The 24,705-nt window shown below is 34.9% G+C and overlaps 1 protein-coding gene across 2 annotated transcripts in view; it reads left to right on the top strand.

The window, feature by feature from the left end:
- Nucleotides 1–24,705, top strand: part of LRPPRC (leucine rich pentatricopeptide repeat containing) — a 97,606-nt gene that overhangs the window by 44,165 nt on the left and 28,736 nt on the right. For both annotated transcript variants that reach the window (XM_064446100.1, XM_064446101.1), the window contains exons 24-29: nucleotides 5,180–5,304; nucleotides 5,937–6,043; nucleotides 18,637–18,705; nucleotides 18,972–19,062; nucleotides 22,441–22,583; nucleotides 22,699–22,786. In XM_064446100.1, coding sequence (XP_064302170.1) covers nucleotides 5,180–5,304; nucleotides 5,937–6,043; nucleotides 18,637–18,705; nucleotides 18,972–19,062; nucleotides 22,441–22,583; nucleotides 22,699–22,786 — 623 coding nt within the window. The remainder of the gene's footprint in view (nucleotides 1–5,179; nucleotides 5,305–5,936; nucleotides 6,044–18,636; nucleotides 18,706–18,971; nucleotides 19,063–22,440; nucleotides 22,584–22,698; nucleotides 22,787–24,705) is intronic.

Genomic DNA, 24,705 nt, shown 5'->3' on the forward strand with positions numbered 1-24,705 from the left:
TGACATATGTTTGTTCCTGCTCTCCTTGAATAATATAATCTCCAAGGAAAGAAACAAACCAAAACATCTTCAGGTTTGAAATTTACTAATGCCCTATATTAGAAGTGCTCTTAAGCAGAGCGGAGAAAATTTGTGGGTAAACTTTGGAAAGATTATGTTACAGACTTTGTGAACAAAATATTTTGCAGTTAGTACCTGTATTTTAAACAAACAAATAGCTGGATTATGTTTCTTTAAAAATGGTAAGTGTATGATATAGGGTTGTCCAGTAAAGGATTGTGTGCTGGTTTGTGATTTATCCTATATAAACCCATTTTGTTTAGCTTCTTAAGTAGGAGATGCAGTGTGAATCCAGTGCCTTGACAATTTTTCTTCTGTTTGTTTTCACGGAGTTAGATTCACCTGTAATTTTGTTTGAGAAGATTCTGTAGTATGTGCAAGTTAATTGACTTTTAAATTCACTTTCAAAAATAGGCATCTTTTTAAATTAGGTGATATTTTTAGCGGGGGAAAAATTATTTCTAATGGGGAGTTTTTTCTAAATTTTAGTGGCTTTATTTCAAATATTTGTGTTAAAAGTCTTCAGGTGTTGCAATGAAATTAGGTATGTTTGGCTCTCTTACTCCATTATTGCAATTAGGAATTTAGCATCATCAGTGCCAAAGGACAAAAGTGTCTCATTTGCCCTACGGGGACAGGACAGTGATAAGATGATTTTTCGTCAAGGATCATTGGGTCGTAATTAAGTTACATTCATGGCTATTGCTTTTTGAAGGATGATTGGTAAATGACAGGCTTCATGTGCTTGGTACGGACAGTGTTCACTAGGGTTTTTTCTCCCTCTGTCAGAAAATCCTGTTGAGTCTGATAATGTAAATGTGGCATTTTATTCTGAACAAAAGAGCAGGGAAATGAGCTATCTTGTCTAATCATTCAGTTGTTTAACACCGACTTCCAGTTTAGACTCAATTGGCTGGAAAGCACTTGACATGTGAAGTTAGTGCTGTTCGGAACGCATGTTTGAGTAAATTTTAAAGTAAGTGACAGCTAAATTGTACCTAGGGAAATTACAAAGCCTTCAACACAGTTAATTTTTTGGGGAGGATTAGTTATAATTGCAACACCAGTCTCCTTGAAGATTCCTTAGTATAGCAAATGAACAGAAAAACATTTAGCTCTTTCAAGAGCCCGTTCTCTTTTAACAGAATAATTTTTGTAAAGCTGATTGTACCTTGCTGAATTGACTTCCCTCTACACTAACATCTGCTTCGGATTTGTAGAGAGGGATTTGTTTTACCAGTCTACCCTCCACCCCCACTCCAGAGAGTCCCTTTTTTCTTTCTACCTCTAGTGATTTCAGGTTTGAGAGCTTTTCAATCAGTAAACCCCTTAGGTAAATTGCCACTTCACTAAAGCTTTATGCATAATGTTGCAGCACTTCATTCCAATTAAAATCAATATTTGGAGTCTTATTTTTATCAGGCAGACTCTCTGGTTGGGAAAGTTGTTTATTGCAAGTAAAAGGGTTAGGCTTAGTGCTACATTCTTGAAGCAAGAGGGGAGTGGCTTGTTGAAATTGAAGGGGAACATTCTAGCCATGCACGTTATAGCCAGGACTGCTACAGAGTGTGTTCTGCAAACACTCAGACATCTGAGTAATTTTGTCTCTTCAGATAGCTTTGTGTGAATAAAGTTGCCCACGCAAATATTTTGGAAGATTGTGTTCATAGTCTCTTGGACTTCATAGGTATCTGGAACAGAAACCAAATGAATCCAAAAACTTACGTCTTAACCCTAGCATCAGTTTAGTTGAAAAGTAATGCCAAAGTAGGACTCTTCCAGGATTACGTAAGGGCCAAGCGTAATACAGTGATGACTGAGGCTCATTCTGTCATTCAAAATAATAGTACATCTCCTTTTTTAAAAGAACAAGTTTCAATGAGAGGGAAAAATGCATCTAATCTTTAAGTGGAATGGGTATTAGCCCTGAACAGATATTTGTGAGTGACTTAAAGCTGTAGTATAGTATCTGGCCAACTCAAAATGAAACATGGATCATCTTTGTTCACATTTTAAATACTATTTTGTCCAGACTGACATCAGATATAACATCTTTCTAATATGGCTATGGGTAGATGGGCTTTATTTCTTTTTTGACTTGACCCATATTAATTAAATAGTAATTTTGGATGAGGCTCTTAATATAGTAGTGTAGTAAGTATCTTTTGGGAAGATAAAAGCATGTTTGACATACATAAGTTTGTACAGAAAGACTGCTAAATATTTTCAAATGTACACTGTTAGCATAAAATCCTTATGTCTAAATAGCATTTTCTTAAAATGTGGAAACCTGTTTTGTGCAGTTCTTTTTTTAAGTTAGTGAGTCGTAACAAGAAACACATTAAAATGTTACCTATACTCGAAATTTGAAGCCTAAAGTAAGTTCCTAATTTTCATCAGACTTTTCTAACAGGATTGTAAAAACTGCTTACAAAAGTAGTTGCTGGTATTTACTTGGAATTAACTGCAGTTTGTGACAATTAAGAAATACTACAAGTCATTGAATAAACCATATTAACACAGGTACAAGCATAAGCTTGATGGGTGTTTTTCTTTGCAGTAGTAGTACAAACAATTTTTTTTTGTAGAGGCTGAACTTCTATACCTTTTATTTTTTTATAGCTGGTTGTTGCCAATTTTATCATTTATCTGTTTTATAAATGCCATTTTCTAGTAAACTGTGGATGACTGGTTGGTTACTTGAATGTAACAGAACATATATATCAGATTACTATAGATTCAAAACAAATGTCTAGTAAATTAGTGTGTAAGATACTGACCTCCTTAAACACAGATTTATTCAGGCACCTTTGAGCAGTAAGTACCAGTAACAAGTACAATATTTCCATTTTTGTTATCTCAGTTCTATGCTGACTTTTTTCTCTGCGTATATAGTATTAATGCCTTCAGAAGTGTACATTTAGAGACTAGAAAACTCTTAATGTTCCTGTTTGAATGACATTCCAATTATTCATTCATTTATTGATAGCTTTTGACCTAAAAACAGTCACTTTAATCCTTTAGGAATACAGTCGAGACAATACTATGGCTGTTTGAGCATCAATTTGAAAAGCTAGATTTATCACTGAAAACTTTAATTTGAATGTGTAAATGTTGTTGTGCCTCCTTAGAAATTGAGCAGTTTTCTGTAAAACCTTTTATTTTTTTTAATGTTAACTGAACTTGCATCTAAAGCAGGAGAAAAATACTGATTATATAAAGCTTTATATCTGTCTATGGTAACTACCATAGTATTTCTTTTATGACAGTAATCTAGCCTGCAACATCTACTTGCAGTTTTGAAATTAACCTGTAATTTAGTCTTCACCCCAAATGACAAAAATTCAAATGACTCCATGGGGTGCCAGAAGATGCACTGTAAACAGGGCTCAGTAAGGGGGATAAGGTAGAAATCCATCATCCTGGGTTCATTTTCAGAATGCCAGTATTACTGAAGGAAATTAATTCTCCTGTGTTTTGCTCTTAAAATTTTTAAAATACTATCCTAGATGAAGATAGTGGTATATAGTAATCTAGATAGTTCATTTTAAAAAAAAAAAAAAAGGCAAATTTTATGCTACACCATAAATGCCGTGTGAGGAGAGGACATCTGAATTTGGCTTGTTTTAACAGTCATATCTTAATTCCTTAAGGTTCAGTTGATCAATAATAAAGTTGCTTCAGGAATGCAAAATCATTATTTAAAGTCAGTTTTATTATGGCCTTCAGCTGCTGCTGCTAAGTGATTTCCTCCCTCAACTATAAATGTATTTATTTATTTACCCCCTTCCCTACTTCTACCACCCTCTATTTGATAAGCCTTTTGAAATCTAAAATGCAGTCTTTTTGACTGTTTCGCTATTTACTATGTTTTGCACATGTTGTCTTGGTCTGTTTCAGTTTAAACTTTCCCCTTCAAAGAATAGCTTCACATATTGTTTTACCAGTGCTTCAGTGGTTGTTGGTTTTGTTTGGTTTTTTGTTTTGTTTTGTTTTTCAATTAGGTTGTAATCCTTTGAAAAAGGGTCTGCAGCAGATGATTTAGTTGCACAGTGTAGAATATTAATTTTTTTGTTATTTTAAGTTCCAGATCTATTGTTTTTATGGCTTTTCATTTTTGTATTTTATCTATGTGTACCTCTGAAGACATTAATACTGTATACACAGGGAAAAAAGTCAGCAAAGGACTGAGATAACAAAAATGGAAATATTGTGCTTGTTACTGGTACTTACTGCTCAAAGGTGTCTGAATAAGTGCATTTAAGGAAGTCATCATCTTACACACTGATTTACTAGTGCCATGCGTATATACTAGTGCCCTGGCTCTATGTGACATAGGTAGACCAGCATAAAATATATTTTGGTACCGTAATATATTGTTGAATTAATTGCAAAAATTACATTTTATTGCAGAAAATACATGTTGGGTTCTGACCTTCATATAGAATGGAATCCTAGCCCTTCAGTTGTGACAAAATGGAAATCAACGGACGATTTATAGCTATTCTGCTAGGGTGTAAAACAAGTATAAAGCAATCTAAAGAGCTGTGGTTAACTTAGTTAACTCTGGAGATTGATACTGAAATAAAAATGCTGTGGAAGAATTGTAAAGAGCTTAAAAATTGAAAATATCTAAACAGACATTTGGAGGTAATTTAACATGCACAATATTACTTACTAACAAGAAAAATAGAACTTAAATACAAACTGAAATGTCTATGGAATTAGTGTGTTGTCATAATAGTAGGTAGTGGAACTTCAGAATTTTACTTCAGATATCAAGTGCACCTAATGATGAAGAGGATTGATACCTTTGGTTAATTTGTAGTCAACGATGGTCATGCAATCAAAAATTATACAGCCAAGAGGTTTAAGCATAAATCTGTAGTTGTCATTTCTGTGGCTGTCAAGCATACATGGTATTTGTTTGTAGGAAAACTTTATTTGTTATTTTTAAATAACTGTGGCATATTGAGTGGGGGGAAATACACTCTTGGATTATAGGCTACTGAATGATTTTTTTTCCTTTAAATTTTCAAGACTAAACTGGGTTCAGCATGTACTGCTCCTGCTCAGGATGTTTGATTGTTTTTATTCTTATTTTGTTTCATTCCACAAGGGATGACATGCCTGCAGCTCTGGAAGCTTTAATCAACTGTTATAAGAAGTATGGTAAAATTCTTCAGCTTCATAACATCTACTGTAGACTGATAGAAAAAGGAGACACTGAGCTTCTGCAAAAGGGTTAGTTGCATGTAGTCAAATGCTGTCTGGTTGTATGGAGTCTTTTCTGGAGGTTTTTCTTCCATGATTTGTATATTGTTTTTCAGCTGAAAGAAAAAAAAATTGTTCATGTTTTTATGTGTAACTTTAAAGCACTTAAATGATGTCTACGTTCTTCAGATTGAAAATTGATATTAATTTCAAGTGTAGAAAAATCCTAATGTTTGGATAATACAGCATCAAGCTCTCAAATGTTAGTGCTAACCACTTGTTCTAGCTACATGTATTACTGTTAAGGAATAGTAGTAACACAACACAATAGTAAAACGTTTTGCAAATAGTTGTGCAGTTAAGAAATCCTATATCATTACTTTCTACAAGTAAAGAATGCCAATATATAGCCTATTTTTTGAATGTGATTCAAAATATAGTGCAGATAAACAGAAAAAAAATTTTAAATATGCTCAACTGCAAAGCTACAACAAATTATGGAATATGTTGCAATCATTCTGTGTGTTTCAAAATTTATTTCCCTATAGCTTAATCTCGGAGTTTTGTGATGCTTGGAAAATATTAGTATTGAGAGTATCTTGCTTATATATTAAAATACTTCAATATGTTTAGTAAATTAATGAGTTCTATTCTCTCTTTAGTTTCAGATTTTATAAGCAGAGAATATGGTGACATGATGGCTCTTTATGATCTCTTCTTCGCCTTCTTGCAAACAGGAAAATACAGGGAGGCCAGGAAGGTCATTGAGGTGGGATTTTAACTGTAGTACTCTAATTGTGCAGCTATTTAGACTCTTAATTAGAAACATTTAAAGTTTTTAACCTTTAATTAGACTTGTTCTGATTCATGTTAATAGAATTCAATCCCAATAATAATAAAAAAAACCCTCGACCAGCTTTATTTTGTATAATTACAGTGCAGAAGAGAGGCAGTCTTGTTGTATATTGAAATTGTTTCCTCACTTTTTCAAATTCGCTGTTATATATCAAAATGATATTTGCATATTAAATATCGGATTGTGGAACAATTAAATTAAACTGGCATTCCTGGGTGTAAAGTTGCTAATCCTCTTTCCGAAGGAATTCTTTGTTCTTAAAAGCACTGGAATTTAATTTGCTGCAGACCATGCTCAGATTTATTTGTAATGCTTGTCTACAAGTTAATCAGCCAAACAAGCGCTGTCTGCTACTGTTTGGCATTTAATTTAGCATTTCTTCTCTCTCTCTCTTTTTCAGGATAGTAAGCAGCTTATAGGAAGTGGTAGGTGACAAACTTGGTCTATTTAGGATTAGTATATTTTATCTAGACTTGATTGAAATTGTGCTTACTGAAATTGATAAGTCAAAGGGGCAGCGGCAGTCTGCCCAGATTGTGATTATTTTTCTTCTTAACACACTTGTACGTTTTTAAAATGCTGCATAAGTTTTCAGGTTAATGTGAGGGAGGAGGCATCTTGCAGAAGTAGTAGTACTTTATCCTCATAGTTTTTGTTAGGTACATAGTCATCTCTCTAACCTAATTTTTGGTTGGTTTATTTTTTTTTCCTTCCTAAGACAAAGTATGCTTTTTTCCTAACCCCCCCCCTAGAATATTTGAGGTACCAGTTACTCCTACTTGAATAATCTAATAGAATTCTTGCATTTAAAAAATCTTAACTGACGATCTGCTTGTTTGTCTGTGGTGGAACAATACTGTCTTGCTGTGGGGGGTGTGGAAGTTGCAAAGCATAATGCTGAAGCATTGATATTTTTATTCTGAGAGGGTTTTTTGGAGCTCAAAGTCTTATAATACATAAGAATAGAAATATCAGTATCCAGCAGAAGACGATACTGAAGACTTAAGTTCTTTTTATAGTGATTAAAGCGTATAGGAGGTAAAAGGATGAAATCTGAGAATTGGAAGTAAAATTAAAGCTAAATGAAAAAACTGTTACTTGGTGTGATTTAGCAGGTGTTTCTTTGATACTGGAATTTAATTTCTCAAAACTTGTATTGGTGGCTGCAGTTCAGTAGTCATGAATAGGACAGTAAGCAAATTGTCAAATGTTTGGGTCTTTGAAACATTCATCATTTTCTTAATAGGTGCCAAATTACTTCTGTAAATATTCAGTATTTGGTCATTGATCATAAATTATTAGTAACTGCAAACAGCCAATTAGCTGTAAATCTGAACACATGATATGTGGAGACTAAAAGGAAGTTTTCCTGCTTTTTATGCTACTCAGAGTAGGTTTTCTTGCTCTTACCTAACATCCATGAAGTATGAATTAGAGCTTTGTTTATGCTATTGAGAAAAAGAAGTTTTACATTCCCAAATTTTCAGGAGTGTACGAATTTAGCTAGGAATAGTATGCATGTATTTTACCAGTGGTTGAAGAGGGACAAGATCAATTACTATCTGGTGTGTTACATTTTAAATATGCTTTTATTATGTAACAATATGTTAAGTATTCTCAAAGAAATTTTTTCCACAAGGTGGGAATTTTAAAATAGGTATTTTGCCAAAGAAGAAAATAGCTTATGTTTTTTTAAAATGTAAATAAGCTATTACTTGCTTTTTTGTTTGTTCGGAAGAGAAAGCCTTAATGAATATAGCATGGAAGATGGAGTACAAGCAGTATGTGTATCCTTTTCTCTAGTCCACTGGTTTTTGAAGTAAATTACTACTTTTGTTGGTTATTTCAGATTGTTTTTCTATTTTCCTTTCTTGTGAAGTAATATTCAGTAAAGGTGATCAGTTGGTGCTGCTTTCTCTTTTCAGATGCCGTTGCATGTTAGACATAGATTATGTTTCAGCATGTACTTCTATCATGTATTGCTGATTATGGTGGTGAATTGATTTTAGTAATATTTGTTTTAAAAGTATCTACAGAGTTAATAAAGAGTAACTAAAAGGGTAGTAATGAAGCTGGAAAAAATTTCCTTAGGAGCTACGGAAATGGAAGACCACGGAGGATATGGTTGTTTGAACAGGGTGTTACTCACTGGATACCACTGCCTCTGCTTGCTCTTGCTATTTTTAGACATCAGACTACTCTAGATGCTTATGTGAAACTTAGTTACAACTACTGTTTTGAAAAACTTGCAACTCAAAGCCACTGGAATAAGAAAATAACTGTGAAATCTCAGTCTTTGGTAAAATACAACTGGGTGACAACAGTGGGAAAGGAAGAGGGGTAAGATTTGGGTGGGATTATAAAAATTAGGTCAGAGTTGTACATGTACATTATCCAGTCACAAATGTGTTGTGCCTGCTTATATATAAGCTCATGTTGTGGGATTTTGTCATAGCAAGAAAGCTGAAACCTCTGGGGCTCATCTGCTTGCTGGAAGGACAGCAAGACTAAACAGAGAACGATAGTATAAAAGACAACGAAAGGTGAATAGAAAGGAGATGAGGCAAAGAATGCACCTGACCAGTAAACTGAAGCATGTGGTAATTTGGTGGTGTGAGTTTCTTTTGTAGCGATGCTAAGTGGAAGGGAAGCTGTGATTGAGAAGACTGGGGGGAAAATGAAGCTAAGCTCTAAGGCTTCAGAGCTTGGTTGATAAGGTAACAGTTTCCAATGTTGCTAGACTGCCTTCTTAAGTTTTTGAAAGTCTGTTGTCATTTGTTCTGTGGCAGTTAGCTAGTGAAGAAAGCCTCTCTGAGACAAACCTCCAAATAAGGTAGCCTTGGCTGCTCTGTAAAGTAAGGCTATTTTATTCTAGTTGTGCCTGGAGATTCCTGAGCCCTTGAGGTTATGCTGGTAGATGGATGTACTGATAGGTGCTGTCTTGCTTTCCACTGAGATCAAGTTCTACTATTGGGTGCTGTAGTACATGAAAGTATGATTTACTCTTCAGTTCTTAATTGCACCTCAACTGATGAGTTAGCTTTTGCCTTGAGTCCTTCAAAGGTGATCATGTCAAAACAAAGGTGGAACATCTCTCTTCTTGCCCCTTACCATAAGGTCACACACACTAGCTTGCTTTCCCTTGGAGTGGTACAGCATGACTTCTGTGTCATGAAATCTAGCTCTAGTTACTTAGGATTTTTCCCCTTACTTGGAGAGGCAGTTTAATTGCCTTTTTTCCTTCAGTTTTGTTTTTCGTAAAAAAGAAAGAAAATAAAGTCAATACACTTGGACTTTAACTAAACTAAACTACATTAAAACTAATGTAGGCTAAGAGAAAGGGATATGAGTTTTCAGTAAATAGGATTAGGGAAGAAGTACATTCTAGAAAGGTACTGTGTTCTAAAATGTCCTATTTTCATAATATCTAATCAAATTTTGTCCTGGAGAGTGATCCTATGTAATTCTTCATATATGTTGCTCCAGAGGTCCAGGTAGTAGATCAGAGATTCTGGAAGAGTTGCTTGGCCTAGTATTGTTTTAAGTCTGGTATATAAATGGTAAGAGAATTTTCTAAAGCCTAGTCTCCCACATCCCTCCTACCCACAGCTTCTTATCTGTTGACAGAACTGGACAACTGGAATTCCCTTATGTTTACTCAGTTTTGACTGCCACTTTATTAACCTGATTGAGCTAATGTGAAGGTCATCCAGGAGAGCAGGAATGAAAAAGGGAATGTTAAACCACCTTGGAGGAATTTACTTCTCTCCCCCTTCACCTGTTCTGTTATTTTGTTTGTACGCTGCATGGAGGTTTAAAGATTTAACTATTTAACTACCTAGATACTTATAATATAGTTCTTTTCTGTCATTTTGGTCCAATTTTAATTATTAGGCCATATCTGAATTTTGCACTGAGATCTTTTACTTGCGGCTGTCTTACCTGCATGATGGTTGAATATTTCTAGACTCACACTTTATCCTTCATTTATTATTCATGTTGAATGCAATTATCAAGATACTCTCTGAATCTGCATGTAATTAAGTCCATGTCCATGCTTGGCTTTTTCTGGTAGCGTCCCAAGACTTATGTATTGCTAAGTACTGTGACAGTCCTGCAGCAGAGGTTCAAGCAAGCCCTCTTTAAATGTTCTTAGCAAAAGTCTAAACCATGTTTTCATAAAGTGGACATGAACACTTCACACCTATGGCTAAAGTGTGCAAAGTTTTAAACTGGTGTGGTGTTAAATCCATTTCTGCACTGTATTGGTAAAATCATTACACCTTAAACTGTATTTCATTGGACAGCAAAATACTTCTGTAAAAAAACCAAAACAAGCACGATGTTAAAAATGGGTATCAGGTCAGTGGCATTTTCAGTTAAGAGCTTATGGACTCCTCTGATAGAAAGTAGGGGGTGGTAGAGATGTCAACTGCTTTGTTGTTTGGCAGATAATTCTTGAAATTTTTCTAGATCATTTCACATTGGCTATTAAATTAAAATTGTTCCTTCAGTGAAAGAGTGAAGGACCTAGTTTCTGCTCTGTTTGTAGTTTTACTGGAGATGAAGGTTAAGAGAGGATTACTGTATTTGATTTGTAGGGAAAGATTTCAGAATTGTATGGCAAAATTTTTCAGTGGAAGACCAACCTGTACAAGTTTTCTACCACTAGAGGAACCTCCCTTGAAAATGGCAACGCATAGTGCATGGCTTCAGAATTCTGTTAACCAGTCTTTAGTGAAGTGTGATACTGTCCTCATCTTCTTCTTTCATACTAAATATTTCATTTATATTTAATAGTTAAAGATATGATACCACATTTCACATATCTCAAGACATTTATGTGAAGAATTGAGGGACAAATGGTTGTGAAATATTTTAATGAAATGTGTTCCTATGTGAATAAATGCAAGAAGATGCATTCGCTGCTGAAATTTAAGACCTGACAAAAGAACTGTTTTGGGTGAGTTTAGTATACAGGAATATATCTACCAACAGATGTCAAGTTAATTCAGGAGGTAAACAGATTTAAGCGAAGAATTGTGACATCCACTGTCAGCAGACCTCAAGATACCAGTTGCCATTGGATTTAATCTACCATAAAAACAATGAGAATACTTCTACTTGATAGTGAGAGATTATAACCTTCTTTCATCCAGATTGCTTTTTTTAAGAGTCTACATCATAAAATTGAGTCTTGCTGATTCTATGCTGGAGATAAACTACTGGGAAAAGATACTTTCTTGATTTGTGACAGCAGGATTTAGGTTGGTTTTTTTTAATGTGTAATTTAATGATGGTTATATCTAGTGTCTGAATTTACCCAATAAGACTTATTTTTGGTCCAGTTAAGAAAAGAGTGGAGGTGATTAGAACAAAATTTAAATTTTTGTGAATTGTGGTCTGAGATTGAGAAGTAGTTTGTAGGGGGTGTAATAGCTTTTATTAGAGTAACTTGTATACAACTGAGAGGGAAGGAAAGGAAAGGCTGAAGAGCTTTTAGGCATGCAAAGCCCTATAATTACAAGAAAAGATTCTATTTTTTTTTCTTACTATTGTGTCCTATTAGTCTAATAAAAGCATTACTTGTCCTTATGAAGCTGAACTCTGATACAGCTATTAGTGAAGTTGGATTTTTGTCCATGCATATGTGCATGTGTGTATGTGGGTTAATAAGAAAAAGGGTGCTTACTACTTCAGTGCATGTTATTTAGACATTCTCAAGTACTGCTTTCTTAAAAGAAACCAAATGAATATATTTTAAATAAGTAAATTTGGTAAAGGAGATGACTATTCAACAAATTCTTTTCAGAAAGGGAGAGGGTTATGTTCTGGAATGTGGGATCATGGTAAGAGCTATGCATCCTTTCTTAGCTCCAGGGACTTGTGTTAGAGGGAAGATACTGCTGAGTTTTATAATGGTCTTTGAGTTCATCTTACAACATCATATTACAATGTAAAGAGCAAATTTTTGCTCTGTTTTGAGCCGAGAACATCCTTGAGGATTTTGTTTAGAGCAGGGGTTTTGCATATTTTTGATGTAATCTTCCATTGTGATTCTTGTTGTGAAGTTCTCTTATTATCTAAAGATTTTTTTAAAAAATAATGGTACTTCATTGCATAATTTCTCTTGGAAATCTTACTGTTAAATGTAGGTTATCCCAATAGTGCCTAAACATAAATCAGTACCTGTTGTCATGACTAATGTTACAGTTGTAATGCTCTTTCCTATTTTTATTTTTGAATTTTTGGAAAATGATCGGTTTAGTTACATTTTTCACAGTGTCTGCCTAACATAAAGCAACATATATTCCTGTTTCAAGAGAAGGAAATAAAATCATGAGTATTTACTCAGCAGATACTAATTGCATTGGTAAAGTCTGTCAACTACGTAACTGACAGAAGCTTTGAGGCAAATACATACTTCAGGGGAAAAAAAAAACCCAGCACTTTTCCCAGTAGAGACTGTAAGCTTTGCATTTTCTTTTTGTGAACTACTGTGGCTTTTTATGTAAAAATCAACCTAGTATAAGCAGGCTGGTTGCTGGCTCAGGTGATTGTAGGATAGGCAGAAAGGCGAGCATGAGCTTGAATTGTAATCACTCCCAACAGGAGAGTTAGGGAGGATAAATGTGTAGACATATGTCCATTTATGCCTTTAATTAAATATCAGATAATGCAAATAAAATATCAAATACACTATAATCGTGCAGTTTTTGAAGGCATAACTTGCACTGGAGAAACTCATAACTTACTCATAATTTTCAAAACTCTGGTACTATATTAGAGTACTTGCCCACGTTATCAAACTTGAAAAGCGGTCATATTGAAGGTACAGATGTAATTGTATTCAAGCTTTCCTACAATTATCCCTTACCGAAAAAGTTGTGCAAGTGTCTGGATGTTTCAGATGAGCTTCTCATTAAAGAAATCACTGTTATGGGTGTTGGGGTGTGTTTCGTCATATTATTTATCTCTGGGCAAAATTGCTTACAAAAAAAAGCAAAAGCAATTACTCTTTTTTTTTTTAAGAGAAATCCCATCTTAGTTATAAGCAGTTTGCAAGGTTTTCTTTTGTTTAGAAAGAATAAAGTGAACGAGGATATCTTTCTATGCCACCACTAAAGAAACCATTTTGAAACTCATGAGAGCTAAACTTCTTTCAAGGTGAAAAATGAACTTGTAGAAAAGTATTGCTTCCATTGCCTGCCATATACAGATGTAGCTCTAGTGTTATCCTGGTAATACAATGACTTAAAAGCAGAGCTAGACAGAAGTAATGTGTTTTATTAGAGAGCTGATGTGATTGCAACAGGAAAGATGCTTTTTGATGCAGATATTATTTTTGGATCCCTCAGTCCTAAAGATGCTTCTTTTATAAACTTCTGTGCAATTGTGTAGAAGTTTTTTTTCACAGCCAGTAATCAAAACAATCTTCTGTATTTTCTGTATATCCGACCATGGTACTTCACTTATGGTACACTATAAAGATTATAAAGTAAGAAATGCAGTGAAGTGATACCCTTGTTTCATGCATATGAACACAGATGTAAGATTATTTTTTTTTAATTTAATACAAATCTTTTGGTATTTTAAACTAATGCACTGCTATTTTAAGGTGAAGGAGTATTTAATAAGAGGCAAAGATATAGCAGAAGTGTAAGAATTTTAACCATCTCATCTATCAACCAGATTTAGATGGCTACATGAGGTACAAAAACTTGTTTCTACATATTCTTTCAACTTTCTGATTAAGCAGTACACCTGCTGCTTAATAGGAGTGAGGACTTCAACCAAGAGTTTTGACTTAGGAGAAGATTCAAGCATAGCATACAGTGTTTATGTTGTAAAAATCTTTGTTCAAGTAAGCTGCTGTGCAAAAATATCCCAGGCTTCAGTGAAGTTGCACGGAATTTGTGAGATTTTGTAGACATTTTTGTGGAATCAGGGAAAAATCTGTCTTTAAATTAAGAACTTACCATCAAATGTTCTGTTTTCACCAATGCTTATGTTGGATGGAGCTGTTGGAAATGACATACATCAGTTCTTATAGCTGTCTGTTTAATGCTGTCTGTTTGGAGAAGTAATGTGCTTTCTTGCAAGATATTGCTTTGGCATCTAAATCTCAGTAACTGGTTCTGGTACTGGTAACATAAGTCTGTTCGACTGTTGATGTAACTCTTCATGAAATGTTCTTCTTCCTTAGCAGCATTAGCTGTCTCTTATTATTACTGGCTTTTTTTTATCTGCAAAGAGAGGAATGAATGGATTGACCTGTCCAAAAAACACCATCAGAAAGTGTAGCATGGGTAGCATTTATAAAATTTGGCTCTTTCATTCCAATATGTTCACATTGGTGATTATAGTAGGACTGTTTCCCAAGAAAAGACTGAAATTTGGGAAGAAAAATGTTAGAATCTAGAAGAAAGCATAGAACACTTTAGGAGGGCAGAGTTAAACTTGAAAGGTTAGAATTAATGTGTTACTCATAGTGAAGTTATACTGTGAAAAGCTAGAATAAGTTTTCCAGGATATGAAACAATTGTTTTGCCAACCAGTGCACAGTAGTGCAGTGTTGGAAGGTTAAAACAAAAGAGGAATAAACGTTGTGTCATGAATATGCCAAATGAAAAATACTTTTGCTGGCTTTTAAATAATTATGCATCCAAAGCCAGCTGGAGCAGAAGTACTGTTTTGGGACAGTGTCAACTCTGAGTTTTCTGAAAGTCCCTCTTTTTGAACAATATCACAGGGTCTGTTATGTTGGGTTTTGTGGGTTTCTCTTTAAGTTTTGTGTTTAAAGAAAAAAAGGCTACTTTAGGCAAGCAGAGAGAAGTAAATAAATATTTTCCATATGTCTTCTGTAAATTATTTAACTTAAAAAAAGAGAGGCTTTTTAAAGGTAAAAAAGTAGTATTGGTCTGTTAGCTGCAACAGTTACGGAACAGTAATGTAAACAAAACTTGAATATTTCTATCATTGTCTAAAAATCTGGAAAAACATCAAATGGATTCCTCTCTGACAGGTCAGTATTTTCAATCTGTTTTCTTTCAGTTGTAATAGGTAGAAATTAGCTCAAATAAAAGTATTAGTACAGGAAAGATTTTTCTGGTGATGAACCCTTTCAGTCCCCTGTCTGAAGTGACTGGTTCTAGGAAGGAGGAGAACAACTCAGATGCTTTCAATGTGTTAGGATTGTTGCATTCACATGACTTTTTGAGTGGTGATTGGCAAGACTTCTAAAGATGCAGCATACTTTCTCCCCTTCTAATTAGTTTTCCTTTCTGTGTGTGAAGGTATAGAGTCAATTAGTAAATTAGCGTAGGATTGTATGCTGAGCCTTGGAATGATGGTAACAAAGGTGATCAAAAGTATGGAATGTTTTCTATAGGAGATGTGACTAAGGTGAGTTCTGCTGCGTCTGGAAGAGAAACAGTGAAACAGGGAATTATTATGTATACCGTTCCTGAAATCAATAGGAAATGGAGAGGATAAGGGGAAAACAATAATGTGCTGTATTCCAATACAAGATCTAGGGGCTGCAAATGAAGCTAGTAGAAGCTAGGCTGAAAACAAACAAAAACTGGTAGTATTTTGATTGTTTTCTGCAGAAGGTTGTTGAGGCAACCCTTTGCCAAAAGTTCTTATGAATGATAAATCGTACAGGGTTCCAGGGGTAACCGTAAACCAGAAAAAGATGAACCTCAAGTGGCCGAAGAGTGAAAGAGCAGTAAAGGAGAAGTATTGCAGGGTTTTCTGTCATTTTATATTCTCCCACAGGCACTGTTAGGAAGATGAAAAGCTAGATGGACCTTGGTCTGGTACAGTACAGCTGTTTTATATTCAGAGAGAATTTAAAAGCCAGAAAACCTCCACATTTAGTTTGTGTTGTATGAATTGCTTGAGACTCTTTAATAGTTGTTTCCTTCTTTAAAGCGGTGAACGCCTTAAAAATGAGGGAAGAGCCCAAAATAAAACACTGTGACTTGGTAGAAATTTTTTTGTACACTGAAAGAAGCAAGATAAAAATTTTAAATGGGAATTTGGAAGAGTAATTATATTAACAGTTTTTTCCTTTTTCCTTATTTTTAATTCCTTGTATTTCTTTTATTCTGTGTTTTAGCCTGCTGTATTGTAGAAAGCCTGCTTCCTGCTAAATGCAATGTTTAAAATTCCCTGAGATGGTAAGGGATAAGCTACAAATATGGACTATCAGGCAAGCCCAGGAGATTTAGTTAATCTGACCTAGATGTTCTTTTGATGATTGAGACCTGCAGTATGTGAAAACACTTCTCAATTTCAAAATGAAGCACAAGGATATCTGTTGTATAACTCAGCTGTCCTTGTAGTGACAGACGCATCAATCATTTCTGAACAGGAAAGGATTTACTATAAAAAGTTTGTAGCTTTGGAGCTGTTGAGTTCATTGGCAATCGGATCAGCAATGATATTGGAAGTTGTGAGTGAATTCTGCATTTGAATTTTACCATGTCCTAAAGAGGATTAGCTACAAATGCAGGCAACATACTTTTTTCTTTTTCATTTTCAAGAGCCTGTTGTGTAAGATGTTAATTCTTGACTTAGTTTTCAGCATATTTTATGTGAAACTGCTTGGTGGCTCTGAAAAAAAAGCACTGAACAGGTACCTATAAACATAAATAACGGTGGGGAAGAAACCTACTCGGAAAAAAAGCAAGTACCTAGAAAACAAAACTGTGTTTAATATATACCATTTTGGAATACTGGAGAAGCCACTATTTATCTGGAGAAGCCACTATTTATCTGTAACCTCTTAGGTTGAGACTAGTTTGGTAGTACAGTTAAAAATATAGAAAAGACAGTCCACGTTGAAGAGCTAGGGGCCTAGTGTCCTACTTTTAAAAAACCTTACGGTGATTGTATAAAACAGTTTGGATGGTTGGTGGGATTACATGGCCTAACATTTACTCTGCAGAACATTGTTTCCTATAACTTCAGTGAATTTTAACATTTTTGATTGAATCTTTGCGTGCTTGTTTTCTGGTATATGCTGAATTATTTCAGAAGGTATAATGGTAATAATTCTGCTCTTGATGAATATTGGAAGAGGAAGTTAGCTGTGTTAAAAAGACAGAAGGTAAATTGACTTTTCCAATGATAATTGTTTCCACTGCTTTGGAACTGAGACTCAGTATTTCTCAGAGTTTTTTGTTTAAACTGCCTCTTACGTTCTGTGCGAAGTGGTGTTCAAATTTTGGAAGTCACACTTTATGTTTAAACAGTAGAGACTTTTTAATAATATTAACAACTAAAAGCCTTCAAGAGTCCAAACACACATTTCTCTGTGATTCCCCAGAATCACTTTGAGCTATATTAATGTGAATCTGAACACCTGAAATGAAAGCAGAGTCCTCTCTGTAAATGATCCTTATGCTAGAACAAGAGAGTATTAAAAAAAAAAAAAAAGTAAATTCAAGTACTCTCTGGGAGGAAAGGGTAAGAGGTGAAAATGATGGATGCTTTACACACAGGGGTTTTTTGTATCATTTTTTAAGGTATGTTTGACATAAGCACTGACATACCTGTAATGTTTAAGAGCTTTGAATATTTCTGTGTTTATTTAAGAATTAATTTAAGTGGAGGAACTAATACTTTGATTATGGTCTGTGGTGCTGAGGCACAATGTGGTAGTCCATACCAGATGGAGTTTGCAAGGATTGAAACCTTTTTGAGAATGTGTATTCTGTAGCTGTATTCTGCTTGAAATACCAAAGGAATGAATAAGCAAAGGATCATCAAACCTGGGAAAATTAAAACCAGAAAGAACTATGGCATATTAATTATTACATGTAAGTTCCTCCATGTACACACACTTGAGAGTAAGCCTTTGCTCTGCTCTGGGACAGGAATTGTCTTGCAGGTAGCGTACCTGGCCGTCTGTGTTGGCAGTGTGTTACAGTTGTAACAGTTACTGCTTTGTAAATCCTGACTTCTCTTACTCAGTAAGAAAAGCAAATATCTAAAAGCACGGTTTTTTTAGGTATTAATAGATGTAAGAAAATGGCCAGTCTTAGCAGAGATGGGGTACCAAATGGTGATGCTGCGTTGAGAGGCATGGTTTTCTAGTTGCTAAAACATTCTAGTGCTGCTGAATGTTTCATTGTGAAGACAGTTTGGAAACATTTGGTGTAATTCTTTATGATGAGTAATACAGATGATTACCATGGGTAATAGCAGTAATGCTCTATTACTGTGGTGATAGAAACTATTTAACACTTCAGTTTATCTGAAGTATATTTTAGATCGACTCTCTCAGCAGTGTTCAACCAAAAATGAAAATGTCTTGAATAAAATGACCGCAATTTTTAAGTCTCTCATAAATGCAGTCTAACTTGATTATTTGTGAGCTTGCAGACTCATTCAGGTTTCAGAAAGCAAACAAAAACTATATGCTTCTATTATGAGTACATGTATTACGTTTACCTTTCCATAAGTAATGTGTTTCTTCTTGTGGAAATATTTTACAGACTCCTGGCTTGAGAGCACACACTGGAAGGTTGCAGTGGTTTGCAAAAAAGTGTATATCAGGTAATCAGGTATGTGGCTCATACGATGTCTTCTATGTAACTGTCATTATATTACAAGAAAAATTGTTTTGAAATATTTCATTGCTTGATTTTTATGGTTGTGAAAGGATGTGTGACAGGCTGATGAGGTGAACTTAATGCTCTGTGTAAATGCTGGTCTATACTTAAACAGAAATATTATTTTAGCTGAATGCACACAGCGTGTAAGTGCACACATACAGAAAAACAATTGTTTGCTGATGTATAACTATGTTCTTCCTTCTTTCTTTTTAAAGATGGAGACTTTGGAACACTTGGTAGAATTAACTCAAAATCTATTTGAATGTGATAGAGATGAGATGTACTACCACCTGCTTCAACTGTGTGGTGAGTTTGTGATCTTTTTCATGTTGTAATCTGTTTTCTTTTGTGGTTGGAAATAGGAAATAACCCTGAATTGGAGCGGAGTTTTATCCTGATAGACAAATTAGCCCGGATACTCTTTCTGAGGCACCTTGCTGGGGAGAGAGTACAGGTTTTCTTACCTGCAGACCTCAACACTTCCATAGAACTTGTATAGTACAAGTCTTCCAACCCGTGCTATTGTCTTGTGTCCTAATTTTAAACTTTACTCTGTTTTGGTTTTTAATATGCTTAAAGAAGAAAAACTGTTTGTTATATCTTTAACTGCTGATAAAGATCTGGAGTCTCCTGTAATTGGATCTGTTTCTGAAAAGTGCTTTTTCTTTTTTCTTTTAAATCACCCAATTTTTCACCAGCCACAACCTAACTTTCGCATCGTTTGTAGGAATGGAACAGTTTTTAAAATTATAAGTTTATTTCTATGCTACACTTAGTGTAGGATATATCTACAGTGTTTTTCATTTCCTTTTCTCTGTATTTTTCAGTCTGTGCTGGTTTTGTTATTCAGTGTATCATACTGTATTATACATAATAAAAATTTTGGAAACTTTAGTCCTGAAAAAATATTTTGAGTTAAGGTTGCATATGAGGCACTAAATAGTACATTGGGATGTAAAAAAAAAAAGTATTACAGGATTGCTATGTACTTTGGTAATGTGTATATATATTAATGAGCCATTACAGCAATTTGATGTATTTGGTCATGGGAAAACTTGCATTTGAGCTTGAAGTAATTTTAGGCTGTTCTCCATCTATATTTTTGGTTGACTAGAACTAGTGATGTTTTAATGCTAACCAAAGTGTTATTCAAAGCCCCTTTTTCTTTTCTTATGGTAATGAAAGAGGCTTCTTCCCCGTTGCACTTACCACAAGCAGAAGAGATTAGTACTTCCACAAAAAGAAAAAAATTATCAGAGACCCCTTAAGAACTTTCTTCCTTTTTATTTCCTGAACAGCCTCAGAAAGCTTCAAAACCAAACTGTAGTGTACCCAGTTCTGGCTTTGCATGTATGGGTTCACCATCAAAAATCAAGTAGGCCTGAAAAGCAATCTTCTCTCAACAGGGAAGGGAGCCTTCCTATTTCTCCACTCATCCTGTTCACCTCTGGCAGTGACTAAGTCTGGCAGTGTGACTGCTAGGAAGAGTATCTAAGAAGATACAATTTATCAAATTCTGTCATGCAAAATCTTCAGTCTTCTTTGAATAGATGAAATTGGTTTTGTTCTTTTAAAGAAATGGAAAATGCGTGTGGGTTTCCGTCACCTTAAAAGGCAAAAACCATGTACATTCCTGCTTTCAACCATTTTAGATTATCAAAGCTGCCCCATGCACAGGCACAGTAGAGAGTTGTCACTTTGCACCTAAGCCATAATTTCAGATGTATTTTAAGCATATAAAAAAGAATCTAACATCTAGTCCAAGCTGTGATCAAAAATGTTCAAAACAATACGTTTGGTTGTGTTGAATTACAGAGTCATTTATGGTAGAGAGAGCCTTAGGAGTTTTAGGCCTAGCCCTTTCCCATCCTTCAAAATTTGATCAGATCATGGCCTTGTCTAGCAAAGTTTTGAGTGCCTCCAAGGGTGGAAATCGAAGAGCCTCCCTGGGCAGCCTGTTCCAGGGTTTGATCATCCTCAGATACTTCATTGCTGCAACTTTTAACCATTACCCTTCATCCTTTGCTGTGCATTTCCAAGGAGAGACTGGCTTGCTCTTCTCTGTAACTGTCAATTAGGTAGTTGAAGAAAGCAATTAGATCCATTGTTAGGCTGCTTTTCTCCAGGCTGCCCAAAACTATCATCTTCAACTTCCCCACTTACTTTGTCTGCTCCAGTCCATGGCTGTCTTGGTGGCTGAATTTGCTCCATTTGCCAGCATCTCTTTTATAGTTGTGGAGCCCAACACTGGACACAGTTCTCTATATGTGGCCTCACGAGTGTCAAACATAGGGACAAGCACATGAAAAAGTGTTAAGATATTCTCTGTCCTACTCTGTTGACTGCCATAATAATCTGATTTAAAAGGTTACCTGCAGTATTTAGTCCTTAAAACCAATCATTTTATTTGACTTACGGTAGTTACCAAGTTTGCTGTCTCTTCTAAAAAGCTGAAGTGATGCCAGAACCTTGTTGAAAGTGGTCTTGAATCATGACCCAGCCTAGTAACACATCATGTGTTTTCCTAAACCCATGCTGCTCCTAGAAAGAACGTTGCCCTCTAGTGTTTCAGTATTGCATTGCAATATTGTTGGCAAAGCAGCATATGCTGCTTTGAAACGTCAACTTTATAACAATTCTAGAGAAATATCCAAGTGTGTCATACTGCTTTGAGGTGGCTGCTCCGGCTTTTCCTTCTGTTTTGACTTAGTGGAGCCCGAGCTACAGAATAGCTGAAGTTCTTTAACTGAACAGTGGAAGAATAGCTGAAGAGCTGCTGTTTACAGTCTGAGCTATTGCTGTGTGAATGATCCATTCCATCATCTGCCTTCTGACTCTGCCTTCTTGCCTTGCATCTCTTCATTTCTGGGGTTCTGAATAAAACCATGGAATGGACAGATTAGCAGATGACCGGGTTAGGTAGCTGTGAATAGGACCTACAACCAGAAGTCAGTGCTGTTCTGGTGACTTAATAGGAGACATAGGAAACCACCTGCTGTATGTAGCTAAATAGTAATTAACTGTTTTCTTTCACAAAGTCCAGCTTTCTGTGTGTTTGTAGTCTTATACAGTGGTGCATATATAAATCGCTCTTATTCCTGAGAACATATGAATTATTCTGTGAATTTGGCAGCAATTTATTAAGTTTTTCTCTTTCAGAAAGCTTACCTTTTACAGCCTTCAGATACATGATTTTTCTTCTTACCTGAAGGCCTAGAACACTTCTTTGACTTGAAAGGGTAAATTCTGGGATGTAGATGCTCTAAATCAGTAGCAACATAACCAGAGGATTTATTTCAAGAATTTTAAAATACAACTTAGAAGTGGTACCTTAGAGTGTTAATGTTTTGTAATAACTCAGAAATTTTTCTAATTGTTTTTACAATCAACAGTCAAGAGTATTACAACTGATTAGCTAGGAGGAACACTTCTGCAATATTTTTGAGTTGATTTCTCATTTATTTCAAAATTCAGACAGTCCTTTTGGGTTTGTTTCTGTTTGCATCTTCTGGTGTCCTCTGTGTATTAAAAGAGGTTTAGAACTTTTCAAGTTGATGATCATATGAAGCAGAAGTACATGATTAATTGATGAATTATTTTCCAAAGATACCTGTTTTGAATCACTGTATATATGTATGTATACTCTAAATGTGCTTTTATCTGAAGATTTTGATCTTGTTTCAGAAAACAATGGTGACTGGGAAAAGGCTGAAGCTGTTTGGACTAAAATTCAAGAAGAAAATATTGTGCCTCGTGAGAAAACACTGACCTTACTGGCTGATATACTTGAGGAAAATGGTCAGGTTGTTCCATTCGAGGTACCTAAGGTAACTGAAGTTTAGCTTTCCTAGCTAACAACACTTACTTGAATATATTTTTTTCCATTTAAAAATGTTAACAGGTAGCATTACAGTAACTTAAATAAGTTCATTTGTTTTAAAGGTTAGACATGAAGATACCAGAAGATCAAGTGCTTCTAATGTGGAAGAAAGAAAAATAAGGATGCTTTGCAAGAATAACAATGCAAAAGGTAAACTGAAAACCACTGGGGTTTTTTCCCCCCCTTCAACATTAGTTTTAAGATTTCAATTAATAGAGAGCAACAGATGCCTCCTGCTGCTTTGTGTTTGTTTGCTAGCATATTAGGAAAGGTACCTGACAATGAAGCTGAATATTGGCAAGTAACAGAAGTTGATATGAGAAGGATATGCTAAAATATTTAAAATGTCATTGGAAATGCTGACTTTTAAATGCACATGTGAAAGCCAGTCCGCGGTCAAGTTGCCAATTTTAAAGTAACCGAAGTATTGCTGGTCTGTAGTTCACTTCATACTGTTGGGTTAATGCCGTGTTCTAGACTTACAAATGTGTCCATTAAGCACCAGAAACTAAATTTATATATGGGGTTGGTGCTAAAAATACCAGGTTTATGGTTCCCAGAAAATCTAGCAGTTTGGTCACAAGTTTTGTGGTGTGAGACATAAGAAGTGTAGTGAGAAGATTGATTAATATAAAGTGAAATAGCTGGGACATGTTTATGGGAAGGTAAATATCTATTAAAAGAAGTTGTTCAGAGATTTTATATTTGCCCCTGCTGTTGAATTCTTAATAATAAGATCAGATATGGTTCCAAAGTATACTTCAGGTACCTTATTTAAACCGTAATTTTGGCAAAGAAATTAAATAGGTGAGATTAAATGAGATGGGACTATGTTGTGGAGATAATCATTGCTCTCTTCCTACCTGGCTTTTATATGTTAGTCTCTTTTCTATTTGTTCATGTTGCAAGGCTACTTATTTCTATTTGATGGGAAGATTCAATGTGTTGCATAGTGCCTTTAGCTTCTTTACAATGGAGATTAAAGTGGTCCATGTTTCTCTGTAGAATTTGCAAACTTTTCCTCCCTTTGTTCCTCCCCCAAAGAAATGCACAGACTATAAACAAAAGACAAAAATTCTTATTTTCTTTCCCATACTATGACAAATAATTATAATTTCACATTTTCATGTGAAAGCAGATTAGAAAATAAAATTAAACAGGTTTAAAAATTTAATTTTGCAGAATGAGGGAGATGTATAAATACAAGATACCTAGTTAGTTTCTTCTCTGACTGTTACCAGTATATTTTACAGGTTGAACACACAGATTTTAGGCTTAGAGTTTTTGAAAGAAGAATAAGTCAGCCATTCACACAGTTAACTTTGTTGTTAGTGAAGTGACCTATAGAGTTATTCATTCACAGGAGCATAGCTTAGAAGTCTAAAGTGGAGTCTGGATGTTCCATATGCAGTGAATGCAATCTCATGTTATGTACGTGAATTCAAGAATTGTATATTAGGGCAGACATAAAGTTAATGTTTTCATAAAATTCTTCATGCTGATAAATTTTGGGAATGAAAAGGAGAAATGCAAAAAATATTTTCACTGAAAACCATGCAAAATTAATGCAATATGTTTTGTAACATTATTCCTAGAAAAGCATCCTGTGGCTTTGATAGCATAAATGATCAACTGGAGAGCAGGGGCAAACTGTGCCTTGGACCTTGCAGGAAGACTAGTTTAAAAGTAAAATATAAAATGTAGCTGCTAGCAGTCTAAGGTGACATTTGACATTGAATTTATCAGTAAATTATTCCTGCATGTTATTTTATTTAAAGGTGCAATATTTGAGGGGAGGTGGTCTAGAGCTTTTGGGAATTAAAGGAAAAAAGACGAATGTTGGGAAACAATTCTCTTTGTCTTAAAAGGTATAACATCTAAGTTGTCACTTTCATATAACAGTATAGTGTAATTTTGATGTGAAGGTAATAGGGCAGAATATAACTTATCAACATCAGTTTTTGATAGGAAAAAGATAAACTTAAGCTAGTTATGTAATTTCATGAATGTATCAGCTCTGACACGGAGGTGTTTTCAAAATCTGATCTCTGAAGTGCTTGATTTATGCA

Source organism: Phalacrocorax carbo, chromosome 3, assembly GCF_963921805.1.
Source record: "Phalacrocorax carbo chromosome 3, bPhaCar2.1, whole genome shotgun sequence".
In the NCBI taxonomy this organism is placed as follows: domain Eukaryota; kingdom Metazoa; phylum Chordata; class Aves; order Suliformes; family Phalacrocoracidae; genus Phalacrocorax; species Phalacrocorax carbo.